We start from the raw sequence: 20821 nt of genomic DNA, 5'->3' as shown, positions 1-20821 counted from the left end.
CTGTTCCTTTCTCATGTACATGGGAAACTGAAGACAGTTTAATCTTTTTTGGTGTCTGATTTATGTCCACTTAATTTGCTTGGTCGTGATTTAATGTGCACTTTTAACATTGTTTTAACCTCAACACCTGACGGATTGAGAATTTCTCGTAATGATGCATCTGATATAACCACATTTGTTAATTACAGTGTGGCTAAAATGTCCTCACTGAGGACTTGTCTGTAATCAGCCCTGCCTCTGACTGTATCAAACCTGACAACTTGCATTGCACAGCTCATGTTACTACAGGGCCTGATGAAGAATGCTCAAAACGGTTCTTTAGAGACATCATGACAGTTTGACAACCTCACATCTGATTTGGACTGATACTGACTGTGTTGTAGCTGCATGCTTGACTGACAACCAATATCATTTTTTTTTTTTTTTTGAAGTGCCCAACTCCTTGTGTGTTTTTTCTACATCTCTCAAGGTTTGAGCACCTGCTCTTTTCTTCTTCGGGAGAAAGTATTTATTGGTACAGTGCTGTTTTCCTGTAAAAATGAACAGAATAGCAGCTTTTTCAGTTTGTGTTAACTATTAGGATTTTTACTTGAGTCTGTCACTTAAAATGTCTGTGCATGTTCCTGATGTCACTGTAAAACTTTTTTAAAAAGTTTTTTTTTCTGGGTCATGTGATCACAGTTGATGGTAAATCCATCTCACCCAAACACAAGTAACTAACTGGAACTTTCCCAAACATTGCAATTATGGAAGCTCCATTGAGCTCCCTGATCCACGGTAAGGGTTTCAGTTCACATCAAACAAACTCTTGGATGCCCGAAGCTGATGAAGCGTTCGTGAGTATGAAACTGGCTCTGCAGTCTTCCCCGACGCTGGGACTGCCAGATCCCTAAAAACAATTTGTGCAGACCGTTGACAAGCACAAGAGCTGCGTGACCTCTGTGTTGCTGCAACAACACGGTGACAAACTCCGTCCAGTTGCAAATTTCTCTGCTAAACTCGATTCTGTCGCTCGAAGCATTAAATATGTCCTGTTCCACATTCTGTTACACATTTTGTGGGAACAAAATGGAAAAACTATTTATCTGTGGCCAGGTACCTTAGATATTACTACTCTGCTAGATTGCCAAATGTCACTCTAAAGATGCAATGTTGTTAACCCTGATTTTCATTTTTTGACATTTCTTCTCCCAGAGACTCTAGCACTGGCCAGAACCGTGTGGGCTTCTCTGTTGGACCTGATTCTGATGCTATCTGATTTGGACCTCTGCCATCTCATCTCTCAGCACAAGCAGTAGAGCTCATGTGTAAGAGGGGGTGCAAATAGACACTCCGAAAAACAATTGTTTAATAATAATGATAAAATGATTTTTTATTTTTGATAGAGAATACTGTCAGGCATGTGTCATGTCAAAACAGACAGCTAGTGTAGTAGCCAAAGCCCTACTCACTGAAATAATTCAAAAAATGGAGAATTCCAACCAAAATCTCAAGTATAGTGGTTTGCATTCAAAATGCAAAATGCCTACCCTTGACAAGAGCTCTGCCTATTGTACGGAGGGTTATGAAAATGCGCACGCGCAAGCAACTTAATCTGTCACCCTTTGAGATTTTGTTTACAGCACCTCCACACATTGGACTTGGGCAAGGAGGAGGTTTCACCTTCTATTTTTAAAACCTCTACACCTGCTGCATCGAAAAACTTCCACCACAAGACCTATTTCAGGAACAAAAAAAAGAGGTCATCAAGCATGTGGATAAAGAGCTTGAATATCTGCAGTCACAATTTAATGCATCCCTTGGCTGGAGGCTAAAAAACTATCATACTGACCTGCTGAAGGATCTTTTCTCCGTTCTCACCCCGATGTCTGGTGCAGTAGCTCACCTGCAGGAGGAGCTATCCCACTGCAAAAATACGATACATTCACTGTCAGAGGAATTAACAGCATCCAGAGTTACCACCACCATTACTCCTGCAAGTGGGAAAACCTCTGAGGGTTTACAAGGGGAAAAGCCCCTACTCATTTCACACCTCCCCAGATTGCAATCCACCGTGCAGCCTGGCATGGCCGAGGCCAATTTTGGGTCACCAGGTGGATCCACCATTCACGGAGAAGTAAAGAACAGAGTTATGGGTAAAAGTCCTATAAAGCTACAATTTCCGACATTTGGGGGACTAAATGATACTCCTGACCCGCTCCAATACCTGGAAAGGTGTGACGATTTCCTTGCTCTCACTCCGCTCACGGATGAGGAACTCCTTGCCACCTTGCGTAATGTACTTCATGGAACTGCAAGAGATTGGTGGGATGTAGGCCGCCATAAAATCCACACATGGAAGGAATTTCATGACCAGTTCCGTGCTGCCTTCCTGTCAGAGGACTATGAGGATGAACTGGCAGAGAGGGTGCGCAACAGAGTTCAAGGGGAAGGGGAAAGCGTCAGAGACTTTGCTTACGTGTACCAGTCGCTGTGCAAGCGCTGGAAACCACAAATTGAGGAAGAGGAAATCCTAAAAATGATTTTGAAAAACATTAACCCCCAACTGGCCAGCCAGCTGAGAAGTAGCAGAGTTACCTCTGTCGACACACTTGTCCGCCTTAGCCAGCAACTTGAGAAGGACCGGGGAAACCAGCTGCAGTATGAACAGAAAAATAATTTATTGGGGAAAACACCCAAGTCTGCTGCCTCTGAAACTGCTGCCCGGTCTCCTAACACCAGAGCAAACCCTGTCCGAGCAAATCAACCCAGCCATAACCGACCCTCCTTTGTGTACTGTTGGCGCTGCAAAGGAAGTCATGCACCAGCTTCCTGTCCACAGTGGAACTCTAACAGAGTTTCTTCTCCTAGACCCTCACAACAGCAAGCTGTAAAAACTACTCATGGCCAAGATGGTCATCCCACACTTGGTTCCCTCACACACTCAGGTTACCTGGAAGGCATTACATCTGGAAACACCTCCTCATCCCCACTTGGTAGCCTGCTTCCTTGCCAGTTGAGGGTTCCCCTGAACATTGGTCCATGGAAGGGAACCGCTATCCTCGACACTGGTTCATCGTACACTCTGATAAATGAAAATGTGTAGTCAGGAATCAGAAGACCGCAGGACATGCTAAAGCCTTGGACTAGAGGGCCCTTGTACCTTGCAGATGGAGAAGGAAGACAGCCTTTAGGTTGGTGTGAAATGAACCTTACCTTGCAGCTACACCCAGTGACCTTACCTTGTGTCATCCTGCCTGCTCGCAGTCTTGCTTTCCCCGCAGTTGTGGGACTGGACTTCATTTTCTTTTCCAGTCTACAGTTTGATGTCTCTGAGCATCGCTACTGGTTTAAATCCAACAAAAAGCAGCAGTACCAGTTTTTGAGAGACTCTGCAGCAGGGCTTAATGCGGTTCTTCCATCACAGCTTGCCTTTTTCTCTGCTGTGGCTCCTGTGGACCTGGTTCCTCTGCCACCCTGCCATGACCTCCTAGAGACTGCCTGCAACAATGCTCATCTGGATGATTTTGGGAAAAATCAGCTGTTGTGTCATCTACAGGAAAACTCAGATGTCTGCACAGAAGCACTGGGACGCACTCGTGTTCTCACACACAATTTTTCTTACCCATGAAGTGCCCATCAAACAGAAGCCCTATCGTGTGTCACCAACCAAACTTCAAGTAATCAAAGAGCATGTGGATGAAATGTTGGACAAAGGCATCATCGAGCCATCAATCTCTCCATATGCTGCTCCAGTCGTCTTGGTACCTAAGAAAAATGACCCAAAACAAAGATTCTGTGTGGATTATAGAAAAATGAATGCAGCAACTCACACCGATACTTATCCATTACCTAACATCCAGGAAATTTTGGAGTCACTGGCTGGAGCTGTGGTGTTCACTACCCATATAGAGAAAACATGAAACGGATTTAGACAAACTGTCACAACACGTTTGCCTTTGTTGTAGTGTAACAAGTACAGTATATAGGTTTATTGATTGAAGAACTATTGATTGACAATAATTTGGAAGTTAAATAAATCCTATTATATTTAAAGAGCAGTTTTTTGTGATTATTTGTGTATATGTTGTAGTAACATCTGGTTGAACAGGTCAGTGCTCGAATTTCACCCTTCCGTTCACTTTATAAATATGAGATGAATTAATCAAATTAATTAAGATGTGTATTTTCAAAGAGAACACCACCTATGAGACTGTTTTCACAGTTCAGTTATTGGTCCCTGATTCCAGACTGGTGCCCCATTTTGATTGTTAGTCAATTTGGTAAAGTTATTAATACACATAATACAAAACACATAAAATTGATAAAACTTCTTTGATAAATTGCCAATAATTGAATCTGTACCTTCCCAATTCCCAACAACAGGTTGACCTTCTGTTTGATTCTAACCAGACAACCGCAGTTGCAAGTAAAGTTTAAATTTCAAAGATTAAAAATCCACCAAAGCACCTTTACATGTTTTAGTAATGTAGTTAGTCTGTCTGTCATGTTTTATTTACTATTGTTCTTTATTAAATAAGTAATGTTACAGTAAATGACGACGCTGTAGCTGAAATCATTCATTAAAGTGTCTAATCTGTAAATAACAACTTGGTAGCTAACATTGGCTCAGGTGCTAAGGGGTATGACTGTTGATGGTAAATGTTGGGGGTGTGATGAACAGTTGCAATAAACTCCCCAGAGCTAGTTTAGTAACAAGCATTTCTGGATCTCCTCACTCCCTAACTATAAGCTTTATCAAAGAGGAGGGTTTTCAGTTTATTCTTAAATGTGGTGATGGTGTCTGCCCCCCGAACCCAGACTGGGAGCTGGTTCCACAGGAGAGGAGCCTGGTAGCTGAAGGCTCTGGCTCCTGAACCCAGACTGGGAGCTGGTTCCACAGGAGTGGAGCCTGATAGCTGGAGGCTCTGGCTCCCATCCTACTTTTAGAGAGACTAGGAACCACAAGTAGCTCTGAATTCTGGGAGCGTAGTGCTCTAGTGGGACAATAAGGTACTAAGAGCTCATCTAGTTGAGAAATGGATAGAAAAGATACTGCAGGAAGGCAAACCCAAGTCACTTAAACAGTCATAGCTCTGGACATGGCATCAGCCACCGTGTCTTCAGCTCCTTGATGTGGGCATCTTTCTTTTTCACCACTTCTTTCTGCTTGATGAGTTCCTGCACAACCTCCTCAAACGACCAGTTGCTGTAGGCAGTCACACTTTCCTGTTTCACCTCCTTTTTCTTGCCATGGATGTCCTTCTTATGTCCAAACGTGAGGTCTTCATTTCCTGTTAACTTTTTATCCCTGGCTTTGTAGTTGGAGATTAGTGTTTGCTTGCAAGTCTCCACTAAAGGGGTTAGGGGAACGCCGATCTCCAGAACTGCCCGAACGCCGACCGTTGTTGGTCTTGCGGTCTTTTTTTTATATATATATATATAAATCTTTATTTATATGTATATTTTATTCATATATATTTTTATTCATATTTTTATTTAATAAAAATCATAGTATATATAGTATGTCGCAAAAAGTGATTAAAAGGCCATAGTATAGTATGTCAATAAAAAAGCTATAGTATAGTTTGTCGAAAAAATTTAAAAAAAAGTAATAATATAGTACGTTGAAAAAAAGCATAAAAAGCCATAGTATAGTATGTTGGAAAAAGTGATAAAAAAGCCATAGCATAGCATGTCGAAATAAAAATATAAAAATATAAAATATAAAGTATATAAATATGGCTTTTTTTATCACCTTCTCACTAAGCTGATTCACATACTAAAGCTCCTCACCTTTCCAATGATGCCCAACATATCCATATCTACTATTGAATTTTGTAGATATTTCAGCTCAAATATCCAGATGTTGACCATTTTATTGCAACAATTCCTGACTTTGCACTGACCCCTAACGGCCAAATATGTTTTCCCGTTGACTGTGTCACCTGATTCATTAGGGATAGCTTCAGTGCATTAGCCTGGTCTTACCAGACTCTCGTACATTTCATTTGTACAGAGAGTCTGGCCACTCTCCATTGACAAGTGTTAAAGCAACACTATGTAACTTTTAGCTGCGGCTGTAGACTGCAGGAGCCTTCTCTCTTTGGGTCTCCTCACATGTTCACCAAGGATAACCCCCCCCCCCCCCCATCATGTTCTAGATAACTGACTGCAGGAGACTTCTCTCTTTGGGTCTAACTCCAAACACTTTCAATGGAATCACGAGCAAACTGGAGTTCACTTGGACATCCAGATGTTGGGTTAGGGTCTATATGTTCTAAAATAAAGCGACAAAAACACCCAAAAAGGAGACAAAAATGTTGAAAAAATGACAAAAATTTAAAAAGAGGCCAAAAATATGAGGAAAAAATGAGTGTCTAAACAGGAGGTTTCGTTTTTTTTTACGATCAGTTCGAAAAAAGGCTTAAAATATAGCTTTAAATTTTGGAAATGTTCAAAGCATGTATTTTTAAAGTCCTACATCAGGATGGAATATTATTATGTAATATTTATAGTGGAAGTAGTCCATTCTGATGAATATTCACTACCTGTCAGGATGAACTAATCTTCTTTTAATTGCATTCATAGAGAAAGTAGTCCGAAAACCAGTCAGTAAAAAAAAGTAGTGATGTCTGAGTTAAATGGACTGTATGTAACAGTGTTGTTCTGTAGTGATGTCTGAGTTAAATGGACTGTATGTAACAGTGTTGTTCTGTAGTGATGTCTGAGTTAAATGGACTGTATGTAACAGTGTTAATCTGTAGTGATGTCTGAGTTAAATGGACTGTATGTAACAGTGTTGTTCTGTTATAATGTCTGAGTTAAATGGACTGTATGTAACAGTGTTGTTCTGTTATAATGTCTGAGTTAAATGATGAATCCAGTATTTTAAACCTGTTCACCTGAAGCATTAACTCCAAAAAAATAAAATACATTTAATATAAAAAGTTCCTCTGGTGTCATTGGAGGACAAACATGTCCACCTAAAAACTGCCATAGTATGTTATAAATCAATATTTCATTTCCCACTTTCTCTGATATAAATATGTTAACCAACTTCAGTCTTGATCATAACTACCAATGTATTCAGGTTCAGAGTTTTTCTCTTTTTTTAATTCCAGTTTGTCACTTAATGAGTCATTAAATTATATCATGTGTACTAAATTCTTGGGAATTATCTTTTTCTGTCGTTTCACACTGGTCAGAACTGAGCACCCCAGATTTTACTAAGATAAACTTGTGTCACAGAGAACAGGTTATATCTGATTTATATTAGTTTATTACCGTATCTTTACTAAGATAAACTTGTGTCACATATAACACTATCTAACTACAGATAACTTAATAAGGCCTCTGTACATGTGTTTAGGGTGATAGCTGGTCTTATGGAGAAGTGCATGGCGGTCAGCGTCTTTAAAATAAACTTTGGTGGCTAGTGTTTTCGTCTGGTTGCCGGAGCTGCAGAAGAAGACCCGTGTGTCGAAGAACTTCACTGTGACAGGTTGTAGGGTATGAGTTTTATTTTAGGGTGATGTGAGTTGAGGATGTCCAGAAAAGTCAAAAAGGTCTGTTCGGTGTTGTCCCAGAGGCTGAGGATGTCGTCCATGTACCGGAAATAAAGCAGAGGTTTGATGGTGAGTTTATGGAATACTGTTTCCTCCCAATGGGCCAGGTAGATGAATACTGTTTCCTCCCAATGGGCCAGGTAGATGAATACTGCTTCCTCCCAATGGGCCAGGTAGATGAATACTGCTTCCTCCCAATGGGCCAGGTAGATGAATACTGCTTCTTCCCAATGGGCCAGGTAGATGAATACCGTTTCCTCCCAATGGGCCAGGTAGATGAATACCGTTTCCTCCCAATGGGCCAGGAAGATGAATACCGCTTCCTCCCAATGGGCCAGGTAGATGAATACCGTTTCCTCCCAATGGGCCAGGTAAATGAATACTGCTTCCTCCCAATGGGCCAGGTAGATGAATACCGTTTCCTTCCAATGGGCCAGGTAGATGTCTGCGTATGATGGGGAATACTTCCGGCCCATTGCACACCCACAAAGCTGGACAAAGTGTTTATTGTTAAAGGTGAAGTCATTTCTGTGAGTGTGATCTGGAGTAACTGTAAAATGTGGCTGTTGGGTCTGGATGGGTCTTGGTATTTATCAAAGATGTGTTTTATGGCAGAGGCCAAGTTGTGTTTCAATGTTAGTACATAAAGAGTCTATATCTATTGAAAAGAGGAGAGTGTGACCGGGTACTTGAAGGTTTTTTATTTTATTAACTAATTTGTATGTGTCTTTGATGTAGCTAGGATGGAGTTTAGAAAGTGGGTTAATGAAATGGTCTATGTATTCTGTTATGTGATATGATTCTGATCCGCAGTCACTTACTATTGGTCTGCTGACCGGAACAACAAAAATAAAGGATGATAAAGGATGTCTGTAATGTCCCTAATAAGTGTTTGTGTTTCTAATTGTAAAAGGTGAGTAAGTGGTCTGTAATATGTGTTGTCATTTAACTGTCTGTTGGCTTCTAAAATGTAATTGTTCTTATCTTGGATGACTATTTGGCCCCCTTTGTCTGCAGGTTTTATGACTATGTGTTTGTTATTACCTAGTGAGTTAATAATGTGTTTGTGTTCCTGACTAATGTTGGGTGTTCTATGTGGTAAGGGGCGCCAATGTGTGAGTGTTTGGTTGTTTCTATTGATTAATTGTGCTATTTGTGGTGATAATGTGTCTGTGTAGTTCCCAGTGGGACGTTCTGGTGAAAAGCACAGGTTCCCGCCTCTGTCCTCCCTGGAAGTGATCCAAAAGTTTAAGCCACTATGGTGTGGCAGATTTGCCAATCAGTGGCCTAGCTGTCAATCAAAATCAGTGGATCAATTAATCAAAGACATTACATCACTTTATCACTGAGTAATATTTGCATTGTGAGTGAAAGTACTTGTGACAAAAACGATAGAAAAATATATTAACGTGTGAATGAATCGCATGATAAAACATCCATGGTGGGTACATACCTTAAGGCTTTTAAAAACCCTGTTTTGTTTGTGTTTTTTTTATGATTGTTGATTTTTCTGTTTCATTTGCTCTGCCACTACGAGTGGCCACTGTCTCTGAGGCTCTTATTTTATTAACTCTGCTGACAGGAAGTGGTGTGCCTTATTGACTTGACTTGATAATGAGATGTTTGTGTGTCAAAGTCCAGAGTGCAGCTGTATATGTGTGAGACACAGACTGAACAGTTTCAGTGGATCAACATGGAGGAAAAGAAGATTTTGTGTGTCGGTCTGGTGTGTCTCGACATCATCAACGTGGTCGACAAATACCCAGAAGAAGACACAGACAGCAGGTTAGCACACAGGCTGATGCTAACACAGACAGCAGGTCAGCACACAGGCTGATGCTAACACAGACAGCAGGTCAGCACACAGGCTGATGCTAACACAGACAGCAGGTCAGCACACAGGCTGATGCTAACACAGACAGCAGGTCAGCACACAGGCTGATGCTAACACAGACAGCAGGTCAGCACACAGGCTGATGCTAACACAGACAGCAGGTCAGCACACAGGCTGATGCTAACACAGACAGCAGGTCAGCACACAGGCTGATGCTAACACAGACAGCAGGTTAGCACACAGGCTGATGCTAACACAGACAGCAGGTAAGCACACAGGCTGATGCTAACACAGACAGCAGGTCAGCACACAGGCTGATGCTAACACAGACAGCAGCTCAGAGGTTATCAGATGTTTGTGATGATTATCTTCCAATAAATAATCAATAAAACATTAGCACAAGACGTAATGTAGTACTCAAAGGTGGATCCTCTTCAAGGTTTAACCCTTTACTGATTATCTCTAACTCACTGTTAGTACTGTTTGACCCGTTTACTGACTGCTGTCTGTTTTCTGTTCCATGTTCAGTTACAGACAACGTTTACATTTTATTCTGAAGGGGAATCTATGATTTGTGATTTAATTATTTATTTATTTGAATGTGAGTGCAGAGATCTTAATGATTGAAGCACTGATCATAAATGCGGCCATGATAGTAAATAACCTCCATAATGATATCCCAGCATGCACCTCTGCATTATCCCTGACACTGATCCTTTATATTGACTAAATGAGGGAATAAAACGTATCTTCTCATCGCTCCACACAGATGTGATGTTTTTGATTCTTCGGTGATATTGATAGATCATGCTGTGATGTCATTACTCTCCTGCAGGTGTTTGTCGCAGCGTTGGCAGCGAGGAGGAAACGCTTCCAACTCCTGCACGGTGCTGTCGCTGCTCGGAGCCTCGAGCGCCTTCATGGGCTCACTGTCTGCTGGACCTGTGGCCGAGTGAGTACTGATCAATACGTACATCAATAATAACTGGCTGAGGTCATCATTTAGATATGACACTCGACCATCTTATTATTTATATATATATATATATATATATATATATATATATATATATATATATATACACACACACACACACACACACGTCTACAGGACATCCTGTATGTTTGGTTCCGTTTAAAGCAGCAGATAAAGTGAAGGTGACACTTCAGATGTCTTATTACAGGATCAATCGTTGATCGTATCCACGGAAACAGCTGAAGGTTGGACGTCTCAGTGATCAAATTTAGATTTATAAACTTCTGAAACTCTACAAGTCCTTGCTTCCTCATCCTCTCTCCCATCTCCTCCCTCCATATATGGATGATGGGGGTGGCGAGACACATGCCTTTGGTGTGGGAGATCTGGGCTTCAGGGCGTTTTCACACCTGGAGTTGGTTTGCTTTGGTCTGAATCAGTTGGTGAGTTTGTAAACTTGGAGCAGTTGGCCCTCGGTCGGTTTGGTTTGGTGTGGTTTGGTTTCACACCTGGGCAAATCCAAGCGTACCAACATGCATCATTACAAATCCCGCAAGAACGTCCAGCCCTCTTAGTGGTCGGATATGTCTGGGGGCGGGAGCAAGAAAGTAAATACAGTAAGAAGGTCCTGTGTTCTAGTCTAGTGGTCAAACCAGCTCTTTTTCATTAAAATGATCAGACATTGTTACGCGAGAGACAGACTACATCTGCTCTGGTCACCGAGACTCTGCCGGCGTCTGTCTCCAATTTTAGCGGCAGCTGGTTTGACCACGGAGATACAAGTGATGGACAGCGAGCTTGACTGCAGTCTATTTCTGTGATAGAAACACTGCAAGCTGCTACAGTTTGCTGCTCTGCTGCATCGCAGATTGCTGAACACACCTGACTACAGGAGACATCAGCTCAGACTGCTGAACACATCTGACTACAGGAGACATCAGCTCAGACTGGAGGAGTACGTATAGTTGGTGCGGTTCGAGTACAGATCACGTTCTCACCACAAACGAACCGCTCCAGAGTTGGATTGAAAACGTATCAAGACCTCCTCTTCAAGCAGGTCTTGGTGCGCTTGTTTGGTCCGCTTTTGGTGCACACCCGAGTGTGAATGCTGCGTTCTCACCTTCCCTGACGAACCAGCGGGACAAACAAACTCTAGTTCTATTCAACCGAACTAAACGAGGCAGGTGTGAAACCGCCCTCATTCCCACTGCAATACATCAGCCAATGTGTGCCTGAGCAAGACACAATAACCCCTAGTTGGTCCGGAGGCGTACCGCCTCTGACATATATAACAATTGTATGTTGTTTTGGATAAAAGCATCCGCTGAATGACATGTAATGTGTGAACATAAATATAAACGGTAGGTATTTATAATAAATATTTTCTATAGAGATGTGACATATCCTCACCTCATCAGTGTAACATACGGTTAAGACACACTTTCCTGTCTGTAGTTTGACAGTTTCCTGTCTGTAGTTTTATTTTGGAGGATTTTCAGAAGTTCCATATCGATGTGTCTCTGGTGTCTGAGCACGCTCAGTGTGTTCTTCCAGCCTCTGTGGTCATCAGCAACATCAGCACAGGAAGCCGCACCATCCTGCACATGAACAGGTGTGTGTGTGTGTGTGTGTGTGTGTGTGTGTGTGTGTGTGTGTGTGTGTGTGTGTGTGTGTGTGTGTACGTGTGTTGTCACTAACTGCCTCTATTTCAGAAAGATCACCTTCGTCGTCACAGAGCAGCTCCTTCCTCTTCCTCGACAGATGAGTCAATGGTCTGTCGGTGCTTTTATTGTGAAAGACAGAGTTGATATGAAGCAGATTCCTGTGTTTCTCTGTCTGTCAGTTTCATCATGGCTGACTTCTCGCAGCGTGCGATCGATGTCTCGGCGGTGGTTTGGCAGGCCGAGGGTCAAACTCCGTGTGCGTGTTGTGTTGTTTGTCCGTCCAGCGGATCTCGAACCGTCGTTCTCTCTGACACGTAAGACAACCTGACGACCAGCACACAGCTTTCACTAAACACCCCTTTATCAATGTGACCTTGTTACCATAGAGACCGGCTGACATCACTCCTATACATTTATTAAACCTTCACTTAACGAGGTCATTTTCATTGAGTTTACAAATCTCTTTCTATGGCAGCAATACACAATCTAGCTAGGGAAGCAATTACAAAGTCCTATTGAATTAGCCTTCAAACCTAACTAAAGTTTTAAATTATGAATCTGAAGCTCCATCCATCTGGTGTAGACCCCATCCATCTGGTGTAGACCCCATCCATCTGGTGTAGACCCCATCCATCTAGTGTAGACCCCATCCATCTGGTGTAGACCCCATCCATCTGGTGTAGACCCCATCCATCTAGTGTAGACCCCATCCATCTGGTGTAGACCCCATCCATCTGGTGTAGACCCCATCCATCTAGTGTAGACCCCATCCATCTGGTGTAGACCCCATCCATCTAGTGTAGACCCCATCCATCTAGTGTAGACCCCATCCATCTGGTGTAGACCCCATCCATCTGGTGTAGACCCCATCCATCTGGTGTAGACCCTATCCATCTGGTGTAGACCCCATCCATCTGGTGTAGACCCCATCCATCTGGTGTAGACCCCATCCATCTGGTGTAGACCCTATCCATCTGGTGTAAGCTCCACCTACCCAATGTAAGCTCTACCCATCTGATGTAAGCCCCACCCATCCAGTGTAGACCCTAGCCATCTGGTGTAGACTCTATCCATCTGGTGTAGACCCCATCCATCTGGTGTAAGCCCTACCAACCTGGTGTAAGCCCCACCCATCCGGTTTAAGCTCCACCCATCCGGTGGTGCATGTATATAAAACAAACGTACTGAGGTGTTTAGTGAATGCTGTTTGACCCGCCTGAAGGAAGCATGAACTCCTGATCCTGGTGTAATGAACCACTGCAGAGCAGAGTGAGCTGTTGACGTCCTGAAACTGAAACATTCTCATTTCCAACTCGTCATACGGACGCCTGGTCTGGACTCCTCTGGAACCATTTTTTAAAGAGCAGGCTCAGACTTCGTTAGGTTTATGCAACAAAACTACTTGGATAGGTTTAGGAAAAGATGGTGGTTTGGGTTAAATTAGATGTTTGTTACATATAACTGACAACGACTGACGTTAGGTAAGTACACTACCTACGTGAGTAATAAGTCAATGTTGACTTTTAATTCCTCATGGGACAAGAACAGCGCTCAACTGCGTGAAAGTCCTGTGTTATTTTGACCCTGTCACTGCCCGATGGGAGTCGAGTGCAGATGTGAGTTGTGCCTGGTCAGATTTAAACAGTTTACAGCATAACGCCAAGGGATCTGGCAAACGTTTTTTAGCTATCTATGATTGTTTGATTGCTAACGTTAGCTCAAAACACCATTCAAGTGACATTCTTTGTTGTGTCTGATTGCTAACTTGTAGCCAGCAGTGAACCAACTTCGTTATGTAGGTCCATTTTCTCCAAGTCTCTCGTTAGCAGGTTCTTGGAGGCTACTTCAGCCTCTCATCTACAACTGACATCAGGGATCGTGCCGTGAAAATATGATGCCTTACGCTAAATAATAAATGACTGCTATGTAATGTACCTATCTCATTATTCTGTGGCTAACAGCAAAACAGATCTGCGTGAAATCTGTCATTGTCGCAAAGTGACGCATGCACAACTCACATCTGCACTCGACTCACATCGGGTAGTGACAGTCCCACTCGTCCACCCAACGTCTTCCTTACGCAGACTTTGATGCTCTTTTTATGATGTCATCTTACAGCGCCCTGGTGCAGCAGTTGCTCTGAGTGTCTAATTTTCTCGTGGATAAGTTTACTTAGTTACTCAAAAAGCCTGGTGCATCTAATACAGACACTTATCTTGAGCCTTGGTATTAGATAGTGAGGGCTGCTGACCAAACTGTCGTATTTTATGAGTTGCGAGTGATAACGGGTTGGAACCTGTATTGATCCACCAATTAGATGAAGTGGAGGTCAGTTGACTTTTAGCTTTGTCTGTGTGAAGAAAGGAAGTCACTAAAGCTGAAGAAAAACTCAAAATTAGAAACAGTTTAAGAGGCGAAGAGACGATAGGTTACACTAATGAAAGTACTGTTCAAAAACATCTATCCTACATTGTTACTTCCTCTCCGTTACTTTGTACATTTAAAAATTCAACATACTTTGAGATGGATATCGATGTCATGGCCGTCAGGATGTGGTTAGCTTAGCACGAAGACTAAAAAGAGAGAGGGACAGATAGCCTGGCTCTGTCCAAAGTATAAAAGTATACCTATCAACACCTTCTAAAGCTTGCTGATATCTTTTATCATTCGTAAGGTCTCTATGCTGGGCTTCATCCCAAACATCGGTTTAGTTAGTTTGAGCCTCTGCAGTGGTTTTGGATTAATTCATCAACACTGATTCATTTAATATCTCTGATTCACACTGAAATATGATGAAATATGTTCTATAATCAAACTGTTTCTAATCTGCCGTCCGTAAGGAGTTTTCTTCCAAAATGATCAAATTAAATGTAGCTGTACATGTGTTTTAAAGCTAACTTCAGTTACCACCTCGGTCCTTTCACAGAAACTGGAGAAGGTTAAAGACAAAATAAAAACCTTAAATGTCTTCTGTAAATAGTGAAAGTTAATTTTTTTCTGTTGATGACTTTGGAAGTGAACTCTTCACATTGAAACTAAAACAACATTTAACTGTTTCATGGCGACTGTTGGACTAGAGATGATGACTTATTTTTAGTCTGAACTGATGATCAAACATGTGTATACCAAAACCTCCAGATCCATAAACAGACTCAAAGGTCAGTCTGATACATAGTTAATTGTCCTGATGGATCAGCAATAAAGTAAACTTCTTCAGAGGAGAAAGTGACACAATGCAGAAAATGAAATAGGACATCCAACGATTCTCTTTTAATGTAAAAAAAACGGGACATCCTGTTTCTGCCAGACATGTATCACATGTCCAAATTTTAATGTTTAAATGTCTTCATCTCCACAAAGTCCTGACAGACTCAAGAATCAATCACGTTTAATTAGAAATCGTTAAAATGTTTAAATTCTGAAAATGATAAACTGATTGTTGGAGTTTGTGTTAAACTGATCCAAAGGTAACAGTTAGTCCTCGGCCTGAGGAAAGTCTAATATAGCCTGCTGATGTCATAGTGACATCATCAAGCTAAGACTTTTATAACTTTGAGTCTGAGTGACGGACTGATGAAGTGACCTCACTTCCTGTCCATCAGGAACCTTCCTGACGTCACAGCGGAGGATTTCTCCAAAGTCGACCTGCGTCAGTTCAGCTGGATCCACTGGGAGGTGAGCTGAACTAAACCAGACTAACCCAGACTAACCCTGAACATTCTTTGTTTTAAAACAGAGTAAACGTTGACCCAGATTAATTAACAAACTTACATTACTTTATTTTCAACATAAAAGTTTAGCAGTGTTACCTGGTGTTTCACTCTGTAAATGTGTTTAACTCGTGCAGGGCCGAAACGCAGAGGAGCAGGTCAAGATGATCCAGCAGGTCATGATGTACAACAGCACGTTGCCACAGCAACAGAGAATCACCGTCTCCGTGGAGATAGAGAAGACCAGAGAGCCGCTGTATCAGCTGTTTCCTCACGGTGACGTGGTGCGAGTCTTTCAGACGCTGAGACATCTGTCCATCCAACAGATTCTCACTCCCATCGCGTAAAATACGGACACTTGGTCAGGTGCCTTTGGTGTTGTTATTGACGCTAAAAGTCTCCTTTAGCGTCATATAACGCACTTTATCTAAACGCGCTGGGTTGGGACTATTGGCATCACTTTTGACACAGGTTAAGGAAAAGGTCGTGGGTGGGCTTATAAAAAGGTATGTTTCCATGACACGCGGGACAAGAACGGGACGGTTGGGTTTAGGTAAAGAAGAACGGGACGGTTGGGTTTAGGTAAAGAAGAACAGGACGGTTGGGTTTAGATGAAGAATAATGGGACAGTTGGGTTTAGGTAAAGAAGAACGGGACGGTTGGGTTTAGGTAAAGAAGAACGGGACGGTTGGGTTTAGATGAAGAATAACGGGACAGCTGGGTTTAGGTAAAGAAGAACGGGACAGTTGGGTTTAGATAAAGAAGAACGGGACGGTTGGGTTTAGGTAAAGAAGAATGGGACGGTTGGGTTTAGGTAAAGAAGAACAGGACGGTTGGGTTTAGATGAAGAATAACAGGACAGTTGGGTTTAGGTAAAGAAGAACGGGACAGTTGGGTTTAGATAAAGAAGAACGGGACGGTTGGGTTTAGGTAAAGAAGAACGGGACAAACAGGAAGTCTCGGGCAAGCAAACGTGACTAGACAAACATGGTGAGGACAGAAGAGCCGCACTGCCATGGCCGGCCTTGAGCGGGAGATCTGTGGTTTCGGTGAAGATCGCTCCCCGTTTCCTCCACCCTCTCTCTCCCTTAGTGATCCGCTGATCAACGGTATGAGACAGAGAAGGAACCAAGATTCAAACAAGACTAGACTGTGTCCTCTGCTGTCCTCAGCATTCCAACACAAACAACATGATATCAGATCGTAATATTGTTATTGTTTAATATTTGCGTTTTGAAATCTGTGCGTGGCCGCACGGACATCCCACCAATCGGAGGATATAAAAAACAAGGGCCCTATCTTGCACCCAGCGCAGCACAAAGCCCGACCCAACTGTCTTTGCTAGTTTAAGACCGACCCAGTCATCAGTTTCCCCTCCAGCACCCACGTCGTTTAAATAGCAAATGCACCTGCACCCATCTGTGGCCCATGGGCATGCTGGTCTTACAGGGAGGTGTGTTCAGGTGCATTCTGGGAGTTTTGGTCTTACAGGGAGGTGTGTTCAGGTGCATTCTGGGCGTTTTGGTCTTACAGGGAGGTGTGTTCAGGTGCATTCTGGGCCCATGGGTGTGCTGGTCTTACAGGGAGGTGTGTTCAGGTGCATTCTGGGCCCATGGGCGTGTTGGTCTTACAGGGAGGTGTGTTCAGGTGCATTCTGGGCCCATGGGCGTGCTGGTCTTACAGGGAGGTGTGTTCAGGTGCATTCTGGGTGTGCTGGTCTTACAGGGAGGTGTGTTCAGGTGCATTCTGGGAGTATTACTATCTTGAGGCAGCGGGAAGTGATCGCGTCATTGACCAACAAAAACCTGGTCTAAAGTCAATAACGCAGCATTTCATTGTTATTTTAACAGAGCATTAGTAAAATGCTCCTAGGCTCGTGCACAGCGCGCACACTATGCTTGTTACACACACAGGGACGCACAGCAGCACACACACATGCAGAAGATTACAAATCAAAATATTACGGTGCAAATCCTCCATCATAATGGCAATGCTCCAAGGTCCAAACGCGCCTGGCTTTTAAAGGGAATGGGAGATGATCTCTGATTGGTTTATTGCATGTTACGCCCAAAACACACCTCTGATTAATGAAGACACTAAGGACAACCCGTTTGAACCATGCGCCCAGCACACGGACCCTTTTTTCCGCCATCAAACTAGCAAAAGTGGATTTGGACACGCCCTAAACACACCTGCACCAGAGGCTTAGATCATTAAAACAACACAGGAACATCTGGCAACATAATCTTATAACCATCAAAACACTGCACCTTTCTCTCTGCTCCGCCCCAACAGAAAGCCTTGCCGAAACAGACCAAAGGAGAGGAGAGGGACCGCAAAACGCAGTATACTGAAACACTAAACCACTGTGCAGCAACACGTGTCTTTCAGATGAATTAAAACCAGGTCTGAACAGGGCCTTAAACCCCAGTTCAGACTAGAGATTCAGATTGAGACGAGTGTAAACTTTAGTCTCCCTGCAAGCCTCCAGTCTGCAGCGTTCTGAAAGCTGCCAGTTTCCACCAATCAGACGAGACGGTGTATCATCTCCATAGAAACCTCTCTCTGTACTACAGTTCAAACTTCAGACTTCTCAGGCTTTTTTGTAGCTGGATATCATTTGTAGCATCTTCAAATCAGAATGAGGATAGTGATAGTGAGAGGCTTGCTACAGGGTTAGGGTTACATCTCGTCATGAGTCTTTGGTCTGAACTGGACTAGTTTTCTCATCTTTTCATGTCTTCTTCAGGTGTTTGTCAGTAAAGACGTTGCTCGTCACTTTGGCTTCCTGTCGGCTGAAGCTGCTCTGAAAGGACTCTACGGTCGGGTCAAACCGGGGTGAGTGGAGGTCAAAGGTCAGCAGGTATAACATATGAGAGAAGGAACTTTATTCTCTCTCTCTCTCTCTATGTCTCTCTATCTCTCTCTCTTTCTCTCTGTCCTGTCTCTCTGCCTCTTTCTCTCTCTCTGACATGTCTCTCTTTCTGATCTGTTTGTCTATCTGACATGTCTCTCTTTATCTGTCTCTGACCTGTCTTTCTCTTAGGGCTGTCCTGGTCTGTGCCTGGGCAGAAAAAGGAGCAGATGCTTTGGGTCCTGACGGTTTGCTCTTACATTCAGACGCTTTTCCTCCTAAAACTCTCGTCGACACTCTTGGAGCCGGAGACACTTTCAACTCCGCCGTCATCTTCACCCTGTCCAATGGTGAGACATTTCACTGTCCAACACAGACATTTCACTGTCCAACCTGAGACATTTCACTGTCCTACGCTGAAACATTTCACTGTCCAACACAGACATTTCACTGTCCAACCTGAGACATTTCACTCTCCTATGCTGAGACATTTAACTGTCCTACGCTGAAACATTTCACTGTCCAACACAGACATTTCACTGTCCAACCTGAGACATTTCACTGTCCTACGCTGAAACATTTCACTGTCCAACACAGACATTTCACTGTCCAACCTGAGACATTTCACTGTCCTACAGACATTTCACTGTCCAACGCTGAGACATTTCACTATCGTACACTGAGACATTTCACTGTCGTACGCTGAGATATTTCACTGTCCTACACTGAGATATTTCACTGTCCTACGCTGAGACATTTCACTGTCCTACGCTGAAACATTTCACGGTCCAACGCTGAGACATTTCACTTTCCAACCTGAGACATTTAACTGTCCTACGCTGAAACATTTCACTGTCCAACCTGAGACATTTCACTGTCCAACCTGAGACATTTCACTGTCCTACGCTGAAACATTTCACTGTCCAACACAGACATTTCACTGTCCAACCTGAGACATTTCACTGTCCTACGCTGAAACATTTAACTGTCCTACGCTGAAACATTTCACTGTCCAACAGACATTTCACTGTCCAACGCTGAGACATTTCACTATCGTACACTGAGACATTTCACTGTCGTAGGCTGAGATATTTCACTGTCGTACGCTGAGATATTTCACTGTCCTACGCTGAGATATTTCACTGTCCTACGCTGAGATATTTCACTTTCCAACCTGAGACATTTAACTGTCCTACGCTGAAACATTTCACTGTCCAACGCTGAAACATTTCACTGTCTTACGCTGAAACATTTCACTGTCCAATGCTGAGACATTTCACTATCGAACACTGAGACATTTCACTGTCGTACGTTGAGACATTTCACTGTCCAACACCGACATTTCACTGTCCTACGCTGAAACATTTCACTGTCCTAGGCTGAAACATTTCACTGTCCTACGCTGAAACATTTCACTGACCTACGCTGAAACATTTCACTGTCCAACCTGAGACATTTCACTGTCCTACGCTGAGATATTTCAATGTCCTACGCTGAGATATTTCACTGTCCTACGCTGAGATATTTCACTGTCCTACGCTGAGACATTTCACTGTCCTACGCTGAAACATTTCACTGTCCAACCTGAGACATTTCACTGTCCTACGCTGAGATATTTCAATGTCCTACGCTGAAACATTTCACTGTCCAACCTGAGACATTTCACTGTCCAACGCTGAGATATTTCACTGTCGTACGCTGAGATATTTCACTGTCCTACGCTGAGATATTTCACTGTCCTACGCTGAGACATTTCACTGTCCTACGCTGAAACATTTCACTGTCCAACCTGAGACATTTCACTGTCCTACGCTGAAACATTTCACTGTCCTACGCTGAAACATTTCAGTGTCCAACGCTGAGACATTTCACTTTCCTACGCTGAAACATTTCACTGTCCAACGCTGAAACATTTCACTGTCTTACGCTGAAACATTTCAATGTCCAACCTGAGACATTTCACTGTCCTACGCTGAAACATTTCACTGTCGTACGCTGAGACATTTCACTGTTGTACGCTGAGACATTTCACTGTCTAACGCTGAGACATTTCACTCTCCTACGCTGAAACATTTCACTGTCCAACGCTGAGACCTTTCAATGTCCAACACAGACATTTCACTGTCCTACGCTGAGACATTTCACTGTCCAACGCTGAGACATTTCACTGTCCTACCCTGAAACATTTCACTGTCCTACCCTGAACCATTTCACTGTCCTACGTTGAAACATTTCA

The 20821-nt window shown here is 43.0% G+C and overlaps 2 protein-coding genes across 8 annotated transcripts in view; both read left to right on the top strand.

Moving 5' to 3' along the window:
- The window catches only part of LOC118495300 (nuclear factor 7, brain-like), a 1057410-nt gene that overhangs the window by 737007 nt on the left and 299582 nt on the right, over positions 1 to 20821 (top strand). The window lies entirely within an intron of this gene.
- Positions 9127 to 20821, top strand: part of khk (ketohexokinase) — a 30988-nt gene continuing 19293 nt past the window's right edge. The window contains exons 1-8 of one of the 7 annotated variants that reach the window (XM_031317313.2): positions 9130 to 9332; positions 10217 to 10333; positions 11835 to 11969; positions 12201 to 12335; positions 15624 to 15696; positions 15869 to 16015; positions 18481 to 18569; positions 18778 to 18935. In XM_031317313.2, coding sequence (XP_031173173.1) covers positions 9202 to 9332; positions 10217 to 10333; positions 11835 to 11969; positions 12201 to 12335; positions 15624 to 15696; positions 15869 to 16015; positions 18481 to 18569; positions 18778 to 18935 — 985 coding nt within the window. In that variant the 5' untranslated portion in view covers positions 9130 to 9201. Of the gene's footprint in view, positions 9333 to 9540; positions 9648 to 10216; positions 10334 to 11834; positions 11970 to 12200; positions 12336 to 15623; positions 15697 to 15868; positions 16098 to 18480; positions 18570 to 18777; positions 18936 to 20821 lie in introns of those variants that run through there. The other 6 variants (XM_031317317.2, XM_031317316.2, XM_031317319.2 and 3 more) reach the window with 6 other exon arrangements.

The sequence above is a fragment of the Sander lucioperca genome, chromosome 6, assembly GCF_008315115.2.
Source record: "Sander lucioperca isolate FBNREF2018 chromosome 6, SLUC_FBN_1.2, whole genome shotgun sequence".
Lineage (NCBI taxonomy): Eukaryota > Metazoa > Chordata > Actinopteri > Perciformes > Percidae > Sander > Sander lucioperca.
This window is presented reverse-complemented; position numbering and strand designations above follow the sequence as displayed.